Raw genomic sequence first — 23,365 nt, 5'->3', positions numbered from 1 at the left:
GCTGTGTGCCTCTCCTCCCGATTGGCTGCGCGCCTCTCCACCCCTGATTGGCTGCATGCCTCTCCACCCCTGATTGGCTGCATGCCTCTCCTCCCCTCCCCTGATTGGCCAGGCTCTCTCCTCCAGATAGGCTTCGCGATCAGCGGCCAGCAGCAGAAACTGCATTATACAGCTGCTGGCTGCTAAATTCAATGGGACGCGGCCAAGAGGCCGCGATCTACTGATCAGGCGGTCGCGATCTACCGGTAGATCGCGATCGACCTATTGGGCACCCCTGGTCTACAGCATCTTTGTGTGCAGCATCTTGCAAAGATTTTTATCTGATGGGGAGTTCAGCTCCATAGAATAGACTGTGTAGGTTATGGCTCTCATACTACATGGAAGAGGGTAAGAGAAAGAGAGAGAGAAGCTCCCTCACCGTCCTGTGCCGCCTGGTTTACCCCCCTCAATTCAGCCTAGAAAGTCCTGCGGTCTGGGGCATACTGCGCATGTACGGCCCAGCCGTGCGCGCACACCCACCGCGCTCCCATAACCGGGAGCGTTCTACATCTGGTGCAGAACGCTCCTGGCTATGGGGAACATGACAAGGGAGCACGCAGCTGGACTGCGCCTGTGCTTACTGGCCCTGACTGAAGGACTTAACGGGCCAAATTGCGGAGAATCCAGGGGGCGGCCGGGATAACGGTGAGGGAGCAATCAGCCTGGAGGGAGCTGGAGGAAGCCCCAGGTATGTATCATTTTTAAAATATCCCCGTCTCAGGTGCACTTCAAAGTATTTCAGATTTTGTATAAATGGCAGAAGTGGAAACACCCCAATGTAGCATGGGAAAAAAAATACAAAAAGACAACAAATGAATGTAACCCAGCAGTCTCCAGAAAATACTAACGTGAGAACTCTCAGAAATGGATGAGTCTTGCATATAGTGAAAATGGATCTTGCTAAATTATATTACAGTGTCCTTGCATTTGGTACCTGCCCATGGCAATGTCATCCTGGGAGTTTTAAAGGTGCTGTGAAGAAAAATCTCCACCTTATATTCCAAATAAATCATATTGAATAAAAATAGACACACAGACGCAGCTTTATTAGTAAAACATATTTATTTTTTATATTAATATAAAATGTGCATATAATAGTAGCCAACACGGGTTTGGAATGAACATTAGAAGCTTTCTCCCCGGTACAACACACAGTCCAAGCAGAGGGGTCACAGGTGCTCCTATGACAACACCAGACCCTGATACCAGAAACAATTATTAACAGCAAGAGTGAAAGCTCTGCCAAATCATTCTCCGCACAGTGAGGGAAGGGCAGGAACATGGATCAACAAAAAAGCTATAGAAACATTTCACATTTGAGTTGTCCCCTCCTACACAAACTTATCAGGCAGCTATACAAATCAGCAGAGAGAAGGCACGCAATGTGTGCCCAGGCTTCCTGTACAGTGTTCCTGTCATTCTGGCTGATAGCCATAAAAGCAGTTCATCCAGCAACCAGCACTGCACGGGAGTGTCACTCTATATACGGTAATGAGCAACCTGTGTCTATCCTGCTAGCCTGACAGCTGCAAAGAATAAAGGTACCCTAGTCAGAGAAAGGAACACCATTTTCAAGCAGGAGATATTTTAGTAACTGGACAGCGGTTCCCTTTTGGAACTACTGTATATACATGTATTTTTTTTCTTTCTACCATCACCAGCTGAATAGGGTGGGTCTGCAGCATAGCTTTCAGTCAGACCCTGAAGAAATGAGAAGCTTATAGTTTAAATACATTCTGATACTAGTATACAATTCCCAAGCATCAAAAACCTTTTATGTTTCTTAATATCAACAATGTTATGCTCAAGACTTCAGGTATAGGACTTATCTAGTGTAACCTTTGCAGAGCTTTCAGATGTAGAGATTGTGATTGGTTGCACAGACCTTTCTGCTACTGACGATTGCAGATTGCCATGATTGTCCTGCTATGACAGGTTGCGGATATAAGCAGCCATGCAGCCGTAAAGAGCTTCAAATGAGATCTCCATAATGTTTGATTGGATTGAGGGGTGATCAGCAACACATTTTGTACCTTCTATCTTTAAAGAATCATGTCCTTTAAAAGTTTTAAATATTAAAGTAGGATAAAACTCTGACATAACATTCAATAAAAATGTGTTTTCCTATTTTTTTTAATTACTCTAGTTATATTTACTTTTGTGCACAAGTAATATTGTCTGTTCACAAATTCCCAAAGTACAGTTTATCTAATATGAAAGATGCCATTTAATTTTATTGCATAGCTGCTGTATTTATATATTAAAATCTATCAAGTGATCACTTTAGCCACTATGTAACGCATGTTATTTAATAAGTCAGGAAAATATCAGATCCCTAGATTTATTGACTTATGCTTTACACAAGTTATCTTTACAGATAACCATTACCTTTGGAGCTGTAAAACAAGCAATCTCTTTGCAGATTTAGGACATCAAGATTGTGGGCTATGCAGAAGGACTCAGGAATAGAGATAGTCATTGAGATGCTATTTATACTGGCTTGCGTAAAAAATGCAGATTGTAGGTTGCTTGAAATTAGGCCAAACAAATGAACTTCCTGGCAGTTTTCAATAGCCAACTGTAAAACTTACAACAGGACTAGTTAGCACTGTCCTGGCTGTTGTACCTCACAGAACAGTGACTTTCTGAAGTATGGTGGTTGGTCTGCTTCCCTCTCAACAGTCTGCTGCAAACCTCTGCCTTCAGTTGTGTAACTGCTGGTCCAAGCTTTTCATAGACTACCAACAGCTGGCATATGTATATAGGCATGCGCTATCTAGTGTCTACAGAAAGCTCAGACTGACAAGCTGTGAGGAGAGCTACATTCTGATCTCCTAAGTTAGAGACAGCCTATGTATACACCGCCGGTGAGCTTCGTGCAGGGTGGCTCACCCTGCTGCTACTGAAACCCCCGGCAGCTTAAACACTATTCCCCTTCTGAGTTGATGCAACTCATGTAATTCAGGGTCCGGTGATCGCTGGAGCCCCTAATTACCCTTACGAGCCCCACGCAGTGTAAGACTACCGCTATGGGGCACCTAGTTCACACGCTGAGCACGGAAACCACCTGATTCGGCAGGCTGCACAACCATTGCTCTATGAGGGGGAACAGAGGGCAGTGCCATGTTGATTGCACCAGATCGGTCATTATTCCTTACAATTATGACATTAAATGAGATTTAAACTTTTGCAACTGATACATTTTTAAGGACATGAATTTTAGAAGATAAAAAAATAGATTTTCTTTATATTTGCTGCTCAATCCAATAAAACATCCTGGAGTTTACCTATAAGCAAGTGATTGTAGAAGCATGATGCCCAGCCCTCCCTGTCTCACAAAACTACTACAGCGGTGACAATATGAGACTTCATAATGGCTCTGCCCAGCCTCAGCACACGGATACTGTAAGGGCTACATGTGATGGTCTTTTACCTATGATAGATATTATCCCAGGAAGGCTCACAAATGACCATGTACAACATTTTTAAAAGGAATGGTTTAAAAGTTACATTATTTGCAGAAATGTACAAGATCACTGTTATCTGAAAGTGGAGATTTCAAACACAGAATATAGACAGCACTTTACCCAGCTAGCAGCAGTTATATAACCTAAGGCACATTAGAAATGGGCACGTTTCAGTAGGGATGGGTAATATGAGGAGGCACAAACTGCTAGTTAAGAGCTAGAAGACCAGTCTCAGCTTCCTCACTAGGACTGCATTAGGATCGCTGTGTAGCAACGATGATATGCTCCAGTCTTGCATGAGACTAGGTCTGGCTGTAAGGGATACCCGAGATGCCAAAGAACAGTTCGGCTGTGCTTTGTTCAGGACAACTGAAGACCAGAGCCGGACATTAGAGGCAGCAAATGGTCAGCAACTAATTAAATGCAGATTTCAGCTCTTTGAAGGCAGCTCTGCGGTTTTTCTTCTCTTCCTCCTGCCGCTTCCTCTCGTCCTGTTCTGCCCGAATCTCAGCTTCAAACTTGCTTGAGGAGCTCAGAGCCTGGACCTGTGAGTACAGAACGAGTGTGTACCATGAGTCACAGAGGAGGAGGGGTGCACAGGAAACACTTTACTCATGAGTTTACCAGGCCTGTTTCACTTAATTCTGACCAATGTATGTCCTGTCACATTAACACAATGGCAGAATAAAGTTATTGATTTTAGGAACTTAAAATACAGCACACATGCAAAATTCTTCATTCAACTGTTCATTACATTACATTCTTGACCTGCCTCGATCTGTATCAATTTGCCCCCCCATTAGGATATGTTAAGTGACCCTATAGTAAGTGTACATTCAAAAGCGCAGCAAACTAGTGCAGGGTTTATAGATCGATAGACCTAACCTCTGCCTACTCTCACACAGAACTCCTCCCCCCCCCCCGGTGGTGCCCAACGTTAACCCATTCTTCCCCCCCCCCTCCCCCTTCTGGTCGGTGTCTATGAGCAAGATTACCAATATTCTACTTTTAGGAGCTGGACAATGCCAATGGTAGAACATTGGTAACATTATCGCTTCACCTATCCGATTTCTCATACTAACCTGCTCTACCTACTCCTAACACTAACCTACCTCCTTCCAACACTTAACACTTAATCCCCTCTCAACCTCTCACAAACCTCACAACCTCTCGTCAAACTCACACCTGCATGTAACACTAAAAGTGACTAGATGTGGGTTTCAGTACCAAAACCTTAAAATCGGGAGGTGGAAGTCTCGGGATCCCAAGGAGGCTTTCCTCGTCGTCCTCCACAGGCCCATTCCAGCATCAACAAAAGAGCACACTTATTTTTTTCAGTATACGACTAGCACCTGAGTACATCTCACAAGTAATTCTGAAATTGAGGACTATGAATATAAATATATATATTTTTTTAAAGCACACAATGGCCATTCATCTTTTAACTGCTTCTGGACCTTGGTAACTGCGATATACGCCATATTTATGTGAACTGTTATTCCTGCCAGGGTGTAGGTTTTTATTACCGCATGCTCCCGCCATTTGTGCCGCTCTCCTGCCGCTGCAGCCCACTCACTCTGCAGTCAGTATGACAGGAGAGCTCCGTAAGCTGCTCAAGAGCCGATTTAATTGGCTGCTGACCTTGTGATCATTGTAATTGTTTCAGTGATCACAGGGTCAGCTCCTGACCAGCTTACAGAACTCAGGGAGATAATTGCAGTGACGGGAGAGCAGCGCAAATGCCGAGAAAGACAGGTCCATGCGCTGTGATGCCAATAAGCCCGTTTCTTAACGAAAAAGTATCTGGTCCTACTTTACCACCACCAGATAGAGTATCTACGCCCCTGTGTTTACACAAATATAAACAAATAATAAACACTTGGTTCTGTTTCTATTTTTAGAACACACTAACTCTGTATCTCCATCTTGTGGCCAAAAAGTAAAACCACATCCAAATACCCTGTTATACACCTTCCCATAGAAAAATGAAATACATTTTCATTATTTTTAAAAACCATTGGAAGTCAAGTGGTTAAGGGGCCAGAGACTTCTGGTAAAGAAGTGGTTAAACAAACATTTGCATGACGTACAAGGAATGAATAAGAAGCACTTTCTCTAGTTCACTGTCACTCAAAAACTGCTAATAAAAAGGTTCATCGCTGCCATGGTTCCTGGAGTGCCCTGACCTTTCAAAAAATGTTCTATTATGGCTCACCTTGGCCTCAAAAAAGTTCTTGGCACCCTTCACCCCCTCAGTAGACACGTCGATTTCAGATAGTTTGGCTAATGACATGAGTCCGCTGTCCTCGTCAAGTTCCCCAGCAGCTGCTTTGCGGAATATTAACAGGAACTGGAAAACAAAACAAAGAGCCAAGTTCAGACAGAATCATAAAATCTACAACAAATTGCATACAATATTGTATTGCAGCAAAATATTTAAATAAGAAATATGTTGTCTATTCCTCTCCTCATTCAGCCCGATCCCTGTTAATCACTCCTTGAAAATGTTGACTTTTGCCTTAAAGAGAAACCGTGACCAAGAATTGAACGTCATCCCAATCAGTAGCAGATACCCCCTTTCCCATGAGACATGTTTTCCTTTTCACAAACGGATCATCAGGGGGCTCTGTATGGCTGATATTGTGGTGAAACCTCTCCCACAGTGGGATGTCAGGACCATGGTCCTGTTATAGTTTCCTGTCTGTGAACCTCACTGCATTGTGGGAAATAACAGCTGTTTACAGCTGGGTCCAACTGCCAAAAAAAGCAAGCAGCATCTTTTTCCACTGACATCACCTGGCAGCAGTAAAAATGTAATCATGTGGTAAAGGTCAAAATATAAATCAGGGAGAGGAAAGATTTGACAAAGGGGAAAAAAAAAAAACACTGACTAAATCATTTATACATAATTATTGTAAAAAAATGAAGCACTTTTTTTAATACATATTTTCAATGGAATTCCTTTTTAAGGATATCCAAAGCCCAAGACACAATATAAAAAACAAAAACAAAACATGGTATGCTGTCAGGAGGGTGTGAGCCCTCACTTACCGCTCCCTTGTTTAAACCTCTGTGCCTCCCTTCCCCCATTCCAGTGGCTCCCAACCCCAGTGTCCACTATGGAAATACTGCAACGAGCATGCACAGTATTTCCTTCCTTCTCCCCCTGTGGCCACGGCTACGTCATCGTTACACACGCCCATCTGGGGATGACGTAGTTGCGGGCACAAGGGGAGAAGGAAGGAAATACTGTGCAGTATTTCCATAGTGGACACTGGGGTCGGGAGCCGCTAAAGGGGTCTAGAATGGGGGAACGGAAGCACACAGATTGCAAACAAGGAAGCAGTAAGGGAGGGCTCACACCCTCCTGACAGCATAACATGTCTTTTTTATATTGTGGCTTGGTATCCTTTAAAGAGACACTGAAGCAAAATAAAATTGAGGCTATTATGATTTGTATGTGTACTACAGCTAAGAAATAAAACATTAAGATCAGATACATCAGTCTAATTGTTTCCAGTACAGGAAGAGTTAAGAAACTCCAGTTGTTATCTCTATGCAAAAAGGCCATTAAGCTCTACGACTTTCAAAGTCGTGGAGAGGGCTGTTTTCTGACTTTTATTATCTCAACTGTTATTGAACTATTTACTTTTTCTCTGCCAGAGAGGTCATTAGTTCACAGACTGCTCTGAAAGAATAATTTTGAATGCTGAGTGTTGTGTAATCTGAACATATTATAGAATGATGCAATGTTAGACAAAGCACTATACACCTGGAAAAAAAATATGGGAATATTTTCTTTGCTGCTAATCTTCTAGTAATTATTCATAGTACACAACCAATTCATTATATCATATATATTTTTTTTCACTTCAGTGTCTCTTTAAGGCAAACATTTAGACAGGCAGAGGCTGGCTTGCTGTAATACTGCCTCCCATTTTCTCCTCTGAAGGTGAGTGAATGGGGAAGGGAAAAGAGGTAAAGGGAGGGAACATTGGGGCAAGCCTGCCTCTTCCTGTCTGAAAATAGTCCAAAAGTCATATTACAGAGACCAGGGGGAATGCAGAGAGGAACGGACAATGCACAGAAATATGTGGATGCTGCACGAACATACTTCTGTGTTTACCTTAGGTAGCTTTGCTTTGGGCAGGTATGCTTTAACACTAGTTACTTGAGGTTAAAATAGACAGAGTAAAGGTGGCCATACGTCAGACAACTTGGTGTCTGATCGACCATCTGATTCGATTATTATAATCAAATGAAAATTGGTGCCACCAAGTGCGTGCCCGATCGACTATACAACCGATTTCGGGCCAAAATTGGTCACATGGATTGTTCGCATATGCTGCAAGATGTAGGCACGACTTGCTCTATCGCATGTGTGGCAGTAATGGCGAGCAATATCAGTCTGACCCCAGATGCACCCCCCCTTCCCAGTGCACTATACGTTACCACTGCTTGTTCCAGGTGCCATCCTGCATCCATACACATGCCCCATGTGGATGTCGAGGTAACGCAGGGCCCATGTATGAGCACCGGGGGGGGGGCACATTGCACATTAGGGAGAAAGTGTCGGGCCGGCGAGGCAGCGGCTGCAGTGTCACCGTGCCACTTCTGGATCGATTTCAGCATGAAATCGAATAGGAATCGCCCTGCGGTGTATGGGCAGCCGACAGATCTCTCTCTATTCAAATCGATTAGAAAGATTTGTCTCTTGGTGGAATTTGCCCATCATCGCTAGTCAAACATTCCTACAATCTGATGTCCAGGACTGACCTTTAACTGCAGGTTTTATCTGCCCGGCGATAGGGAAACACTAGTTACTGAAAGCAAAGTCTGACATATTTTTGTCTAAAAGATAATGCATTGTTTCATCACCGATCAGATTTGTGATGAAATCACCTGTAACTGGTTATGTTCATCCAATAATACACTGGTGTGCCGAGATCAGGGTTTCTAACCCGAAATAACCATCCCTTGATTTCACTCCTGACACTATGAATGTAGCTTAGAATCTGACCATAGTGGCTGCTTGGCATACCTACTGTGCAGTGAGGAATAGCTGGCAGGAAGCCCAAACTGACAAAGCGCGGAGACAATATTTACTGCTCCCAACAAGCAAAATATTTTTTTAGGCGGAGTCACATTTTAGCATGACAGTCATTCCTCAGCACATTACCAAAATGATTGCTGTGTAACTCACACACTGACCATCCCCATATCCTATTTCATACACTACCTATTTAGATAGAGCCAGTAACTAATTCCTATTGAGTACCAGACAGATTGTATCATTCCTCACTCCCACTGCTATCTGATTACACAAGTCATATTGCGTCAGCGTGGGCACTTAGGGCATCAGTGAATAAACCCTCCTGATGGTGGCACAGGCAGCCTCTTCATATTAGCATCAGGTTATCAGACTGTCCTGTGCGCCCAATACTAAGGCTCTATTGTACACCAAGAGCTTCCCACACTGCTCATGTTGCTCCATCAGCATTGCTGACATTTGTGCATTCACAAGAGAGCCAATGAAGAATGCACAATACTTTGCATTTATCAAATGACAGCTCTAATACGGCTTTACTGTACACATCCGAAAACGGGTTGCCAACTTCAAGATGTGACAAACTAATAGGATATCAAAGATTTCCTCCAGCCTCTGTGCCAAAACAGAACTATACTGTACGGTACAAAAGGACATTTCCATGAAATTTGAGGCCCCATAGAGATCAACCTCTTTCTACCTGTCCTGGAGAAAGCCCCTTTAAAGCAGGCCTAAACTCATGCAAATGTGCAAAGGAAAAACAGAGAAACCAACCCTGCGTGTGTTTATAGAGAACAGCCTGTCTGATCACCCTTCTCAGCAAGTAATGAGCCAGTGTAATTTGAGCTGTCAATGGTCTGCCGAGTCTGTCGAGTTCTGAGATACTCGACACCTGACTCGGATGCAGCCCACGGATGAAGATCCCAGGGCCTTTATTAGGTAGGATATAAATATATCTGCCTTTGCCCCAAAGTGATGTCATCTCTGATATGTTTGCTCCCTCCATGCTACTTTAATAGCCTCCAATCCTCTGATAAGGCATTTCGTAAGATTCTGAAACATGGCAATGGCGAACTCCATCCCTCATTTTAGAGAGACTAACGAAAAAAAAAAAAAAAAGTTCCACTGGAGGGGTACTAACTTCGGTAAGGGGAAGCCTCTGGACCCTATCGAGGCATCCCCTGCCCTCCTGTGTCCCACGGCGTTCTCGCTGCAGCCCACAGAACGTACAGCTGACAATTTGTCAGGCTGTGCAATATTTACCTTTCCTGGCTCTAGCGGGGGCACTGTTGCGGCTCTCCGCTCGGAGATAGACAGAAATAGCCGATCTGTCGGGTCCGCTCTACTACGCAGGCGCAGGAGACTTGCACCTGCGCAGTAGAGCGGACCGACAGCGATCGGCTATTTCCGCCCATCTCCGAGCTGAGAGCTGATACTGCGCCTGCACTGGAGCTGGGAAGGTAAATATTTACATCCCCACTGTTTGGGGAGCTTTATCGCCACCGCAATGGGACACAGGAGGACGTGGGAAGCCCCAATAGGATCCGGAGGCTTCCCCCACCCAAGGTGAGTACCCCCCAGGGGAACTTTTTTTGTTACAGATTTTATTTAAAGAGAATCTGTACTCTAAAATTCTTACAATAAAAAGTATACCATTCTATTATATTCTCCTGGGCCCCTCTGTGCTGTTTCTGCCACTCCCTGCTGAGATCCTGGCTTGTAATTGCCAGTTTTAGGCAGTGTTTACAAACAAAAGACATGGCTGCTAACCAGCTTGTGATAGGCTGAGAGGAGCTCAGTCTGCGACTCACACAGAGCCTGCAGGGGGCGTGGAGAGGGTGTGTATAGCTTCTATCCTATCACAAGCAGACCAGCACATTCCTGCTTGAGTGCCTGAGCCCGACAAAGCCGTTAGAGGAAAGAAGATTAGATTATATAACAGAGATAATACAGCCACTGTGCAACTAGGAAAGACTGCAGTAAGACAGACCACATTAGAAAAGGTATAGTAACTTATAGGATAGAAGAAATAAGGCTGAAAATTGTTACAGAGTCTCTTTGTGGCCTAGTGCACACCAGAGCGGTTCGGCTGCGTTTTGCGATCCGGATACGCTTGAGTAATGTATTTCAATGGGCTGGTGCACACCAGAGCGGGAGGAGTTTTGCAGAAACGAATCCTCCCGGGGTGAGGCATTTTTTGGATTGTGGATGCGTTTCTGCCTCAATGTTAAGTATAGGAAAAACGCAAACCGCTCTGAAAAACGCCTGTTCAGAGCGGTTTTGCCGGCGTTTTTGTTACAGAAGCTGTTCAGTAACAGCTTTACTGTAACAATATCTAAAATCTACTACACCAAAACCGCTACACAAAACCGCAAAACGCTAGCTGAAACGCTACAGAAAAAGAAAAAGCGTTTCTAAATCTGCTAGCATTTTGCGGATCTGCTAGCGGTTTTTGGTGTGCTCCAGGCCTAAAAGAAGATATTTCTTGCAGCAAAATCTTCCACGTGCAAGCACCACACTTCAAATCATCTCCAGGCCTTTTATCTGCTTAATTAATAATGACACAACGATGGACTTGCCCACACGTGCCCATGAAATAGCCTTTCAGTCAGTTTTCCAATTACTTTTGAGCCCCTGAAATGAAGGGATTGTGTTAAAAAAAAAAAAAAAAAAAAAAAAATGATTTTAGTTGCCTCACACATTTTTATGTAATCGTTTTGTTCACCCCACTGAGTTAAAGCTGAAAGTCTGCACTTCAACTGCATCTGAGTCGTTTCATTAAAAACATTCATTGTGGTAATGTACAGAACCCAAAAATAGAAAAAAAGTTGTCTGTCCAAACATGTATGGACCTAACTGTATATTTGCCATTCAAACCGGACATGACAGATCCCATTCCAAAAAAAAAAAAAAAAAAAAAAAAACGTGCTTAGCTGAGCTGCAGGAGTGGATGAATGACAAATGAGCTTAACCTAAATGGCTACAAAAAGAGGTTCTTATTATCGGAGGTCAGTGCCCAGCAGCAAGCCAGCACCAAATGTGAAACTGGACAAACTAAGGACAGAAGGTGTACAAGTTTATACAAGTTCCAAAAATGTGCCTGGAAATTCTGGCAAGGAAGTCCAGCCACATCCCCTTGGCTAGATTACCTCTTAGAAGTGTCATAGGCACTGCTCCTTAGGGTCCCCCATTCCCTGCATATTCAATGGATTTCTCCAGTCGAATATGAAAACCAGGAAGGCCCCCTAGCAGTGGCACGTGGCCCGGAACTGTGCAGATGTAAGTTCCAAGCCACACAAACAGAAAAAGCAAGAGCTCTTTCACTGCGCAGACCTCCATTCGAAACTCACACAGTTCAGAATAGGTCTGCGCTGCCCAGAGGAACAAGAGCTAAAAGGACAGGAAATGTGGGGAGTCACCAAGGACAGCAAACGGCGGACACTTCTGAAAAAGGTAATCTAGCCCACTTTGGGCTTCAAGCAACAATCTGCGCTACATCTACAGTGCACACACAGCGCAGGTTACAATTAGCACAGACACACAGTACGTGGTCCTGTGTGTAGCCTGTGTTCCTACCTGCCGCACAATGTGCTCGTAGCACGACAGTGGTACTCCACTAGTGCGGCAGCTACTATGGTAATTTCCATAGTATTGCCTGCTCTAGTGGAGTACCCAGGTGCACACTATGAGCACATCGTGCAGCATTTAGGAGTGCACTTTATGCTGACAGGACTGCGAGCAGCGCTAATAGTAACCCGAGCTGTGTGCGCGCGCAATAGATTTAACGCTGGTTGAGGCATCAAGGCCCATGTGCTTCATTGTATAGGTTTTCCATGGGTTCAGAGGTACTTTAAAGAGGTACTCCAGCGAAATTAATGTAATGAACAAAAGTATTTAATTTTTACAATAATTATGTATAATGATTTAGTCAGTGTTTGCCCATTGTAATATCTTTCCTCTCCCTGATTTTTCTGACATTTATCACATGGTGACATTTTTTTTCTGCTGGCAGGTGAAGTCAGTGCAAGAAGATGCTGCTTGCTTTTTTGGCAGTTGTTAACAGCTGTCATTTCCCGCAATGCAACAAGGCTCCCACAGTGTGATGTCAGCACCATGGTCCCGACATCACACTGTGGGAGGAGTTTCACCACAATATTGGCCATACAGATCCCCCTGAAGATCCATTGGAGAAAAGGAAAATCTTTCTCATGTGGGGACTAGATTGTGAGCCCCTCTGAGGGACAGTTAGTGACAAGACAATATACTCTGTACAGCGCTGCATATATCGGCGCTATGTAAATAAATAAATGCGAAAGGGGGTATCAGCTACTGACTGGGATGAAGTTCAATTCTTTGTTACGGTTTCTCTTTAAATCTGCAGGTTTGGACTGGAAAGCTACATGTGATTGTGGTGAAAATCTGGAAGTTTGTGCATAAACACCCCCATGCAAATATGTAAAAGTAAAGCAATTGACAGTTATATCACCATTACACAAACAATGCAAAATATGTGCTTCCAGAAAAATACAAAGAGGAACCTCCTTCATTCAGCAAGGTCAACAGCATTATTGTGGTCACAGAACTCCTAGCAACCAATCATTCCTCATTCTTCATAGCTCATCTGCAATACATCACAAAGAACAAACGTTCCTTTGCTGTTTATGTCATGGCTTTGCCTGCAGCCGCTCAGTTACCAACTGCTTAGTAAAAGTTTAATTGGCGGCCAAACTGCATTGGCTGTAAGCAAAGGGGAGGATCAAAAGTCACCTAACATAATTAAAATACTGGAGCAGCTGGAAATATTTCAGAGAGATGGTCATATTTTACTGACTAGATGAAGGAAGTTTGAACATATTTTGATAAGTGAGGGTGCAGCTGGTACAAATGATGAATAAGACCTCTCTGAACTAAAGTGGGAGGACTGGCAGTCCTCTGAGGTACTAGAAGACAGTAGCAGCCTTCATCCCTACACACAGCCTCATACAGAGGTGGAGATATATATACAGTATATCTATCTACACTATGTCTAATGACCCAGGATAGTAAAAGGTACTGTAATTAGGGGTTTGGCAGTTCCAAGAGAAAAACATTACAGAAGAGGTAGCACTGAAGTGTAAATATAACGCATACAAAGTACAAAGTCTGACTGTCCGCGACAGGTTATATTTTAGTCAGGCAACTTTAGAACCCTTTTACAACATTAAGTTAAATCTGTCCAACCACCAGCAATAATATAATGTCCTAAATAAAAAGATCATATATGTTTAAAAAAATAAATAAATAAAAAAAATTCACATAACCCACGCTGCCCCCTGTGGGCGTCTCCCAACTGGCAGGATCCCTCTAAGATTCCCAGGAACCCCGTTGAAACTTCACCCTTCCACTAGCCATGCTGTCAATGTCATCCAGCCCTACAGAAGAAAATATGTGGAGAGTGGAGAGATGAATCCAGAGTGAGGCTGGATAAAACCAGCAGAGAGAGGCACACCAGGAGACTGAGAAATCCAGAGTGAGGCAGGATGACACCTGGAGACTGAGGGATCCAGAGTGAGGCTGGATGACACCAGCAGAGGGAAGAATCCAGAGTGAGGCTGGAAAAGGAACCCAGAGCGAGGCAGGACGACACCAGCAGAGGGAGGAACCCAGAGCGAGGCAGGACGACACCAGCAGAGGGAGGAACCCAGAGCGAGGCAGGACGACACCAGCAGAGGGAGGAACCCAGAGCCAGGCAGGACGACACCAGCAGAGGGAGGAACCCAGAGCCAGGCAGGACGACACCAGCAGAGGGAGGAACCCAGAGCCAGGCAGGACGACACCAGCAGAGGGAGGAACCCAGAGCCAGGCAGGACGACACCAGCAGAGGGAGGAACCCAGAGCCAGGCAGGACGACACCAGCAGAGGGAGGAACCCAGAGCCAGGCAGGACGACACCAGCAGAGGGAGGAACCCAGAGCCAGGCAGGACGACACCAGCAGAGGGAGGAACCCAGAGCCAGGCAGGACGACACCAGCAGAGGGAGGAACCCAGAGCCAGGCAGGACGACACCAGCAGAGGGAGGAACCCAGAGCCAGGCAGGACGACACCAGCAGAGGGAGGAACCCAGAGCCAGGCAGGACGACACCAGCAGAGGGAGGAACCCAGAGCCAGGCAGGACGACACCAGCAGAGGGAGGAACCCAGAGCGAGGCAGGACGACACCAGCAGAGGGAGGAACCCAGAGTGAGGCAGGACGACACCAGCAGAGGGAGGAACCCAGAGTGAGGCAGGACGACACCAGCAGAGGGAGGAACCCAGAGTGAGGCAGGACGACACCAGCAGAGGGAGGAACCCAGAGTGAGGCAGGACGACACCAGCAGAGGGAGGAACCCAGAGTGAAGCAGGACGACACCAGCAGAGGGAGGAACCCAGAGTGAAGCAGGATGACACCAGCAGAGGGAGGAACCCAGAGTGAGGCAGGACGACACCAGCAGAGGGAGGAACCCAGAGTGAGGCAGGAGGACACCAGCAGAGGGAGGAACCCAGAGTGAGGCAGGAGGACACCAGCAGAGGGAGGAACCCAGAGTGAGGCAGGAGGACACCAGCAGAGGGAGGAACCCAGAGTGAGGCAGGACGACACCAGCAGAGGGGGGAACCCAGAGTGAGGCAGGAGGACACCAGCAGAGGGGGGAACCCAGAGTGAGGCAGGAGGACACCAGCAGAGGGAGGAACCCAGAGTGAGGCAGGAGGACACCAGCAGAGGGAGGAACCCAGAGTGAGGCAGGAGGACACCAGCAGAGGGAGGAACCCAGAAGAAGCAGGAGGACACCAGCAGGGGGAGGAACCCCAGAGTGAGGCAGGGGGACACCAGTAGAGGGAGGAACCCAGAGTGAGGCTGGATGCCATTGGCTGCAGAGGGACTCAGAAGATGCAGTGCATGCAGGCAGAAATGAACTGAGGAAACCCTGTACACGTATAAATCCCTGTACATGTTGCATTACAGAGGCCTCAGTGGTAGTAGGGCCGAAAGGAGCTGGCAATGATGCGTTCCATTCACCCAAATATAAACAGAAAGCTTCTACATGATTTTACCTGGCAGGGCGAAATACAGTTTGCTATGCAAACTGTTAATTTCTATACTTTGACAATTATATACTGCTGACATAACTGTCCCTCACTGGGGCACAGAGTCCCGGAGTAAAATCCTGATCCCATTCTAATGCTTGAGCCATATCGACCTGAGGGATAAAGGATTTTCTTTTTAAACAATGTACACTGCCTAGCTGTCCTGCTGATCCTCTTCTTCAAGTACTTTTAACCACAGAACTGAACAAACATGCAGATCAGATTTATCTAACTGAAGTCTGGCTAGATTAGCTGCATGCTTGTATCAGGTGTTTGATTCAGACACTACTGCAGCCAGAGTTCAGTAGGACTGCCAGGTAACTGGTATTGTTTAAAGGGAAATAAATATGGCAGCCACCTTGTCCCTCTCACTTCAGGTGTACTGTAAGGTCATTTTGAACCATCAGTGAGTGCAAGGCATGGTCTGGATAGGACGAGAAGCAGGGCCAATGATGACAGTATGGATACTGAGGACAAAGGTACGTTTTGGAGAAAAAAAAAAAAAAAAAAAAAAAAAGGACCACCAGGCGTTTTGCATCAACCCAAAGGGAACTTTAAGGCCCATGCAGCATGAGAAGCACTAACACTATTCCTCACTCTAAAGACTCCAGAAAGTGTAAATTCACAAATGACACAATTTTACAATGTTTGTCTACTGTTTGTATAGGCATACCTTAACGTATACCGTTGCTCTGCCAACAGTGTACAATATTGGAACTGCATCGTGGGTTTTTATTTTTGCTCCAATCAACAGCTCATATACAGTGGTGTGAAAAACTATTTGCCCCGTTCCTGATTTCTTATTCTTTTGCATGTTTGTCACACTTAAATGTTTCTGCTCATCAAAAACAGTTAACTATTAGTCAAAGATAACATAATTGAACACAAAATGCAGTTTTAAATGATGGTTATTATTTAGTGAAAAAAAAAAAAAAAAACTACAAATCTTCATGGCCTTGTGTGAAAAAGAAATTGCCCCCTGAACCTAATAACTGGTTGGGCCACCCTTAGCAGCAATAACTGCAATCAAGCGTTTGCGATAACTTGCAACGAGTCTTTTACAGCGCTCTGGAGGAATTTTGGCCCACTCATCTTTGCAGAATTGTTGTAATAACATCTCAATAGGATTCAGGTCGGGACTTTGACTAGGCCACTCCAAAGTCTTCATTTTGTTTTTCTTCAGCCATTCAGAGGTGGATTTACTGGTGTGTTTTGGGTCATTGTCCTGCTGCAGCACCCAAGATCGTTTCAGCTTGAGTTGACGAACAGATGGCCGGACATTCTCCTTCAGGATTTTTTGGTAGACAGTAGAATTCATGGTTCCAACTATCACAGCAAGCCTTCCAGGTCCTGAAGCAGCAAAACAACCCCAGACCATCACACTACCACCACCATATTTTACTGTTGGTATGATGTTCTTTTGCTGAAGTGCTGTGTTACTTCTACGCCAGATGTAATGGGACACGCACCTTCCAAAAAGTTCAACTTTTGTCTAGTCGGTCCACAAGGTATTTTCCCAAAAGTCTTGGCAATCATTGAGATTTTTTTTTAGCAAAATTGAGACAAGCCTTAATGTTCTTTTTGCTTAAAAGTGGTTTGCGCCTTGGATATCTGCCATGCAGGCCGTTTTTGCCCAGTCTCTTTCTTATGGTGGAGTCGTGAACACTGACCTTAATTGAGGCAAGTGAGGCCTACAGTTCTTTAGATGTTGTCCTGGGGTCTTTTGTGGCCTCTCGGATGAGTTTTCTCTGCACTCTTGGGGTAATTTTGGTCGGCCTGCCACTCCTGGGAAGGTTCATCACTGTTCCATGTTTTTGCCATTTGTGGATAATGGCTCTCACTGTGGTTCGCTGGAGTCCCAAAGCTTTAGAAATGGCTTTATAACCTTTACCAGACTGATAGATCTCAATTACAGTACTTTTGTTCTCATTTGTTCCTGAATTTCTTTGGATCTTGGCATGATGTCTAGCTTTTGAGGTGCTTTTGGTCTACTTCTCTGTGTCAGATAGCTCCTATTTAAGTGATTTCTTGATTGAAAAAGGTGTGGCAGTAATCAGGCCTGGGGGCAACTACAGAAATTGAACTCAGGTGTGATAAACCACATTAAGTTATTTTTTAACAAGGGGGGCAATCACTTTTTCACACAGGGCCATGTAGATTTGGAGTTTTTTTCTCACTAAATAAAAACCATCATTTAAAACTGCATTTTGTGTACAATTCTATTATCTTTGACTAATAGTTAACGGTTTTTGATTAGCAGAAACATTTAAGTGTGATAAACATGCAAAAGAATAAGAAATCAGGAAGGGGGCAAATAGTTTTTCACACCACTGTATATGCCCCATGCAACACAACCCCCCCCCCCCCCCCACACACACACACACACACTACAGTAAATTCTTCCATCATGTTAATAAAATCTACACTCTTCCATTGCTTATTTTAAGCTGGGAGAGCAATTTGGCACTAAAAAAACCAATAAGTCTAGTAAATAAATCAGGATACCCACTTTTACATTAATTATCCTGGTTTCAGCATCAGAAACACTTCCTATATCTATGTATTGCTGTATATTATGTAACTTAACCCGCCCAGTGGTCTTTAGCCTAGGCTGTTTATTATACAGACTGCACGCCCTCATTGTATTGTCACAGGTACATATGGTTGTGGTGGATGTACGATTTGTAATTTTTTTGTCCGTGGGGAAGGAAGTGTTGCTTCCCAACGGACATCGCTGGCGGTTACAGCATTATGTTAATTGCAATACCCCTTTTGTGGTATACCTCCTTTTATGCCAATGTGGAGCGTTCTACGTTGGCAAAACTGGACAGGATTTGAAAAGTAGAATTGGGGGAACATCTCACCAACATCAAAAGTATTACATCCACCACACCAGTGGCAAGACACTTTAAATCGTTCCATGGGGGCGATTATCGGATCTTACGCATCGTTGGCCTCGATCGTATACATACAACAATTTGAGAGGGCAACTACGGACAGTTGCTCCATCAAAAAAAAAAAAAAAAATCCCGGTGGATTCTCGAATTAAATGCAACAGACCCCCCGGGTCTTAAGGACTATTGGGTTTGCAGCATTTTTGCCGACATAATTAAGTGGATATATGTTCCTACTTCTTCCCCCAGTATACTTCGCCTCCCCTTATTGTTCTCGGTTTCTGATGTCCCGTGATTGTGGACGGGTCGCCTCTGCCTGTTTGTCACTTTGGTCCTTTCCCTGCAACATCGCTACATATGGTTGATCTTATTTATATAATTGATTTTGGATTAAGAGTGCCGATTTTGGCACTACCTTTGGGACTTCGGACCACATGTTTGACGTGGTCCTGTTTGATGTCCTGTATATTTTTTCTTATTTTGAATATATTGATCATCATTCAACTTTGTTTCTTTAAATGTGTGTGCTGATGCATGTGCGTGATACAGCTGGATATCTGGGTACATGCTGATTGCTACAATGATCTAAAACTATAATACTGCATATTCTGTGTTAACAGTTTGCTGCTTTTTATGTATGCGCGTGCTGCCAATCCAAGCCCTTGCTCTGTAGTCACTTGCCTCCTTCACGTGCATACTTCTTTATGCATGTGGATTTTGCCACATGCATCCTTTTTCCTTTGCTTTGTTTCAGCCTCCGGCTGATTGGCTGCGCCTCCTCTGGAAGGACAGATGATGAACACGGCTGTCCGGGTGTTGGGCTGCGTGTTGCGTATATAGGAAGGGCTCCAGCACGACGTCACAACCACGCCCCCCTTCGAAAAATCTGGTAGACCCGGCTAAACGGGTCAGGGTCTTAGGCGTGTTTGTGACCGCCCACATGTGCTGCCGCTATCCCCGCTTCCTGCTGGCTCCCATCCTCGGATCTCCGATCCGTCTCCACTCCTCTGCCCTTACATCGCCGGTTCAACTGGAGGGGCTAGCTCATCCAGTGACTTTTAGCTGCTCTCTTCTGTGGCCCACTGTTCTAGCCCGGTGCAAACTCCAACGAGGTCCTGATTTTCATTGCTGGACTGACTCCAAGACGACATGCTGATTTAAACGAACATTCACCTGGATAGTGCAGGTCCCTCCCTTAGCCGTGAGCTCCGGCGGTGGGTTGAGCGACCCCGGAAACAAGCCTGCTGTTCAGGTCATCATCAACCACACTTCAGGAGTCGGTACAGTATGGCTATATTTATTTGCTATCTGGGCACTGCTCACAGTGACTTACAAATTTGCCGTTGAATGCTTGTGAGGCTATCGGATCGCTGGACTGCTAGCCATTGCATGTTTGCTTACAGCTTGCTTTGGATCCACATCTTTGCTTGCCATTTTACTATTGTGAACCTGGTGGACGCATCTACTGCATGGTTGCTGTGAACTACTTCCACTGGCTGCGGCTTGCTATTTACAGCTAGATTTGCACTATTTCTCTGCATAGGCCTTTTGACTTATGGGATCCCTGATCACACCAGGTGATCGCAATTAGGAGTGGATAAGTGTGCAGTGGATGAGTGGGGTTTTTTTTTTGGGGGGGGGGGGCAGCATTGTGGGTGGCGTTTTTATGAATGTGTGTTATTTTGAACTAATTATTAATAAAGCTTTTTTTGTACTTTTTTAATTAAGTGTTTTTGACAATTTTGTTGCACACGCTCTCCAACCCCCTGTTCCCTTAAGCTTTACGCTGTTTGTTTATTATACAGAATTCTCTTCCCAGAGCATTCTGGGAGACCAGGTGGTGTATTCTACTGCCTTCGGAACAAACTTTAAACAAACATTCCGCAGTGATGCACCTGGCAACCTTAAAGGAATAGTAGTTTCACTTACCTGGGGCTTCCACCAGCCCCATGCAGCCATCCTGTGCCACTGTAGTCACTCACTGCTGCTCCAGTCCCCAGCTAGTTTCATTTTTGCCAACCTCATGGTCTGCGGGCTGCATTGCGTACATTTTTACACATTCCCACAGGATGGCTGCATGGGGCTGGTAGAAGCCCCAGGTAAGTGAAATTTTTTTTTTTTTTTTTTTTTTTGCCCAATTCCTTTAAAGAGAACCTGTGCCAAAAAAAAAAAAAAAAAACTCTGGGAGATACTTCCCTCGAGAGGGGGAAGCCTCAGGGTCCCAAATGAGGATTCCCCCGTCCTCTGAAGCTTGGGGGAATGCAAAGCTGGCTCCCCTGAAACCTCCCCCGACAAGCGCACCTCTCACGCCTGCGCTGTAGAGCGGATACGATTGGGTTCGGCTATTTCCGCCTTACCCGATTGAATAACCGCTAGTGCACCTGCGCAGGTTCGCGGTAGGTAAATATTTACCTCGCCGCACTTCGGGGGGTCCTGGCGCTTGAATGGAGGGATGGAGGAGGACGAGGGAAGCCTCGTTAGGATCCAGAGGTTTCCCCCTCCCAAGGTAGAGTATCCCCCAGAGGGTTTTTTTCAGTTACAGATTCTCTTTAACCCCTTGCGTACCGGCAGTCTCTGGCCCCTTAAGGACCAGAGACTGCGCTTACCGACAAATTGATCACAGTGATCACACAGTCAGGAGCCAATGAAAGCGGGTCCTGACCGGCTCACTGAGCTCTGCCATCTTATAGACGGCAGGGCGAGTGAACTGCGGCGGGAGTAAAGCAGCGATATCGGCAGTAGCGCACAGTGGGGAAATCTACGTTCTGTCACAGCCGCGAAGCCACCTGCAGGACGCAGATTTCTACTAACTCGGTCGGGAAGCAGTTAAAGATGTTGCAACCTTTAATAAATTGAAATCAGTGAGAGAGTAGACTTTACAATGGACAAACATTGACCAAAATATTTATAAAGTAATATTGTTTAAAATAAACGGTTTTATTAATTTAGCAATATTCAGTAAAGTTCCTCTTTAAAGGATACCCCGAAGTGACTTATGACATGATGAGATAGACATGTGTATGTACAGTGCCGAGCATACAAATAAATATGCTGTGTGCCTTTTATTCTTTCGCTGCCTGAAAGAGTTAAATATCAGGTATGTAAGTGGATGACTCAATCCTGACAGTGTGACCCTCACTGATAAGAAACTCAAACTATAAAAAAAAAAAAAAAAAAACACAAAAAAAAACACATTCCTAGCAGAAATTGGATCCTGAGAGCAGGAAAGAGATGAAAAGGGTCAATCGTTCATAAATTTTAGCTCTGGCATACTTCAATGAATTTGTCATTGCGCAAAAAACAATAAAAAAACAGTTAAAACTTAAAAAAGTACTTTTAAACATAAAATAAAACCATGGAATATCATAAAAAGTCATTTTTAGGAGAAGGAAGATAGATACAATTGTTTATTTCATTACTTTAGTTTCGCCTCGGGTGTCCTTTAAGTCCTGAAATGTTAAGAAGCTGTGCACAACCAAATCCACCGACACTGCAAAATTACATGAATCTGTTGAGGGTGGCGTCACCCGTAGGAAGGATGACTGATTTTTTTGGAGGAAGTCTTACTAGTAAATGTATCTTTTCTGATAGTCCTCGATGGTTCCACTACTATACCCACCCATAGATTAATCAGCAGAAACACTCCTATCACATTTATATAGCAGTAAAAGGAAAACGAATAATATTGGTAACAAAGAAAACTAACCAGAATAAAGCAGAAAGGAAGAAAGGTAATGTGAGCCCGCACAACAGTAAAAATAGCATAAAAGAATTCTCTCTGAACAGTGAAAAAGTATGTGTGGTGTGGGACAGGAACTGCCCAAAGCACTGCCTCTTCAGCTTTGTATTACTGCAGCATTACACAAAGTATGTATAGGGAAGTCAGCCTATATACAGCACCTAGTGGAGTGGGCCTAGTGACCACTGTGGATACATATCTACCTGCATCATAATACCAGAGTCTAAAGATCACAGCATCTGCAAATACCCTCTGTATGATAAACAAGGGTTTAGTGATCACAGAACCTGCATCACATAACTAGAATGTAGCAAGCTCACTTGCTTCACATAAACCGTACATAATCTAGTGATAACAACTGCAAACACACCTGTATCACAAAACCTGCTTCTAGTAATGATAGCATCTATTAAACTCACTTGTATGACAGAACCAGCTTCCTGCAATGACGCTACCTACAAGCTCCTGTCTGTGGCAGCAAATAAAAGCTCCAGTAATCACTGCATCCCCCAAATCACCTGCATCTCAGAACCACTGAAGAAGGTATACATGAGCAAGTACTAAAATTAGATTCTCCCCAGGCCGTTTTAGCCAGGTGCTCCATCGGTAAGTGTATGACCACCTTTAGTAAGAGACTTATTTAATACAACAGGGAAATAGCTCTTTTTACAACACATAAGGTGCAGGTAAAAAAAAAAAAAAAAAAAAAAGCCTCAAAACTTTTAGATTTGTTTTTAATTAAAAAAAAAAAGAAAAGAAAAAAAACAACTTTAGATTTGTATTTTTTACAGTAAGCACACTAAAATACTATACATTGCCATTGGCAGTGTATGAAGACAGTTACCTCTCGGTAGTTCAGTTTACCATCAAAATCCTCATCCACTTCTTTAATCATATTTTTCAGCCCTAGGTGAGTTTGTGGAGCTCCCAGCTTCTCCATCATAAGCTTTAACTCCATCATGTCTATGAAGCCATCGCGTCCAGTATCATACCTGCGTAAGGAACAAGGACAACACATGACTTCTATATGAATACAACGAGTTCCTATGTCAGAGTTCAAATCAACTATAACAAGTGTGG

General features: G+C 44.4%; 1 protein-coding gene across 1 annotated transcript in view; it reads right to left on the bottom strand.

The window, feature by feature from the left end:
- Positions 1-1,082: 1,082 nt before the first annotated feature.
- EFHD1 (EF-hand domain family member D1) overlaps positions 1,083-23,365 on the bottom strand; it is a 45,057-nt gene continuing 22,774 nt past the window's right edge. The window contains exons 2-4 of the mRNA XM_068280674.1: positions 23,130-23,277; positions 5,722-5,856; positions 1,083-4,051 (exon numbers count right to left, since the gene is read on the bottom strand). Coding sequence (XP_068136775.1) covers positions 3,920-4,051; positions 5,722-5,856; positions 23,130-23,277 — 415 coding nt within the window. The 3' untranslated portion in view covers positions 1,083-3,919. The remainder of the gene's footprint in view (positions 4,052-5,721; positions 5,857-23,129; positions 23,278-23,365) is intronic.

Source organism: Hyperolius riggenbachi, chromosome 4 (genome assembly GCF_040937935.1).
Source record: "Hyperolius riggenbachi isolate aHypRig1 chromosome 4, aHypRig1.pri, whole genome shotgun sequence".
Taxonomy (NCBI): Eukaryota; Metazoa; Chordata; class Amphibia; order Anura; family Hyperoliidae; genus Hyperolius; species Hyperolius riggenbachi.
Note: the sequence above shows the minus strand (reverse complement) of the source record. Positions and strands in the feature narration are given on the sequence as shown.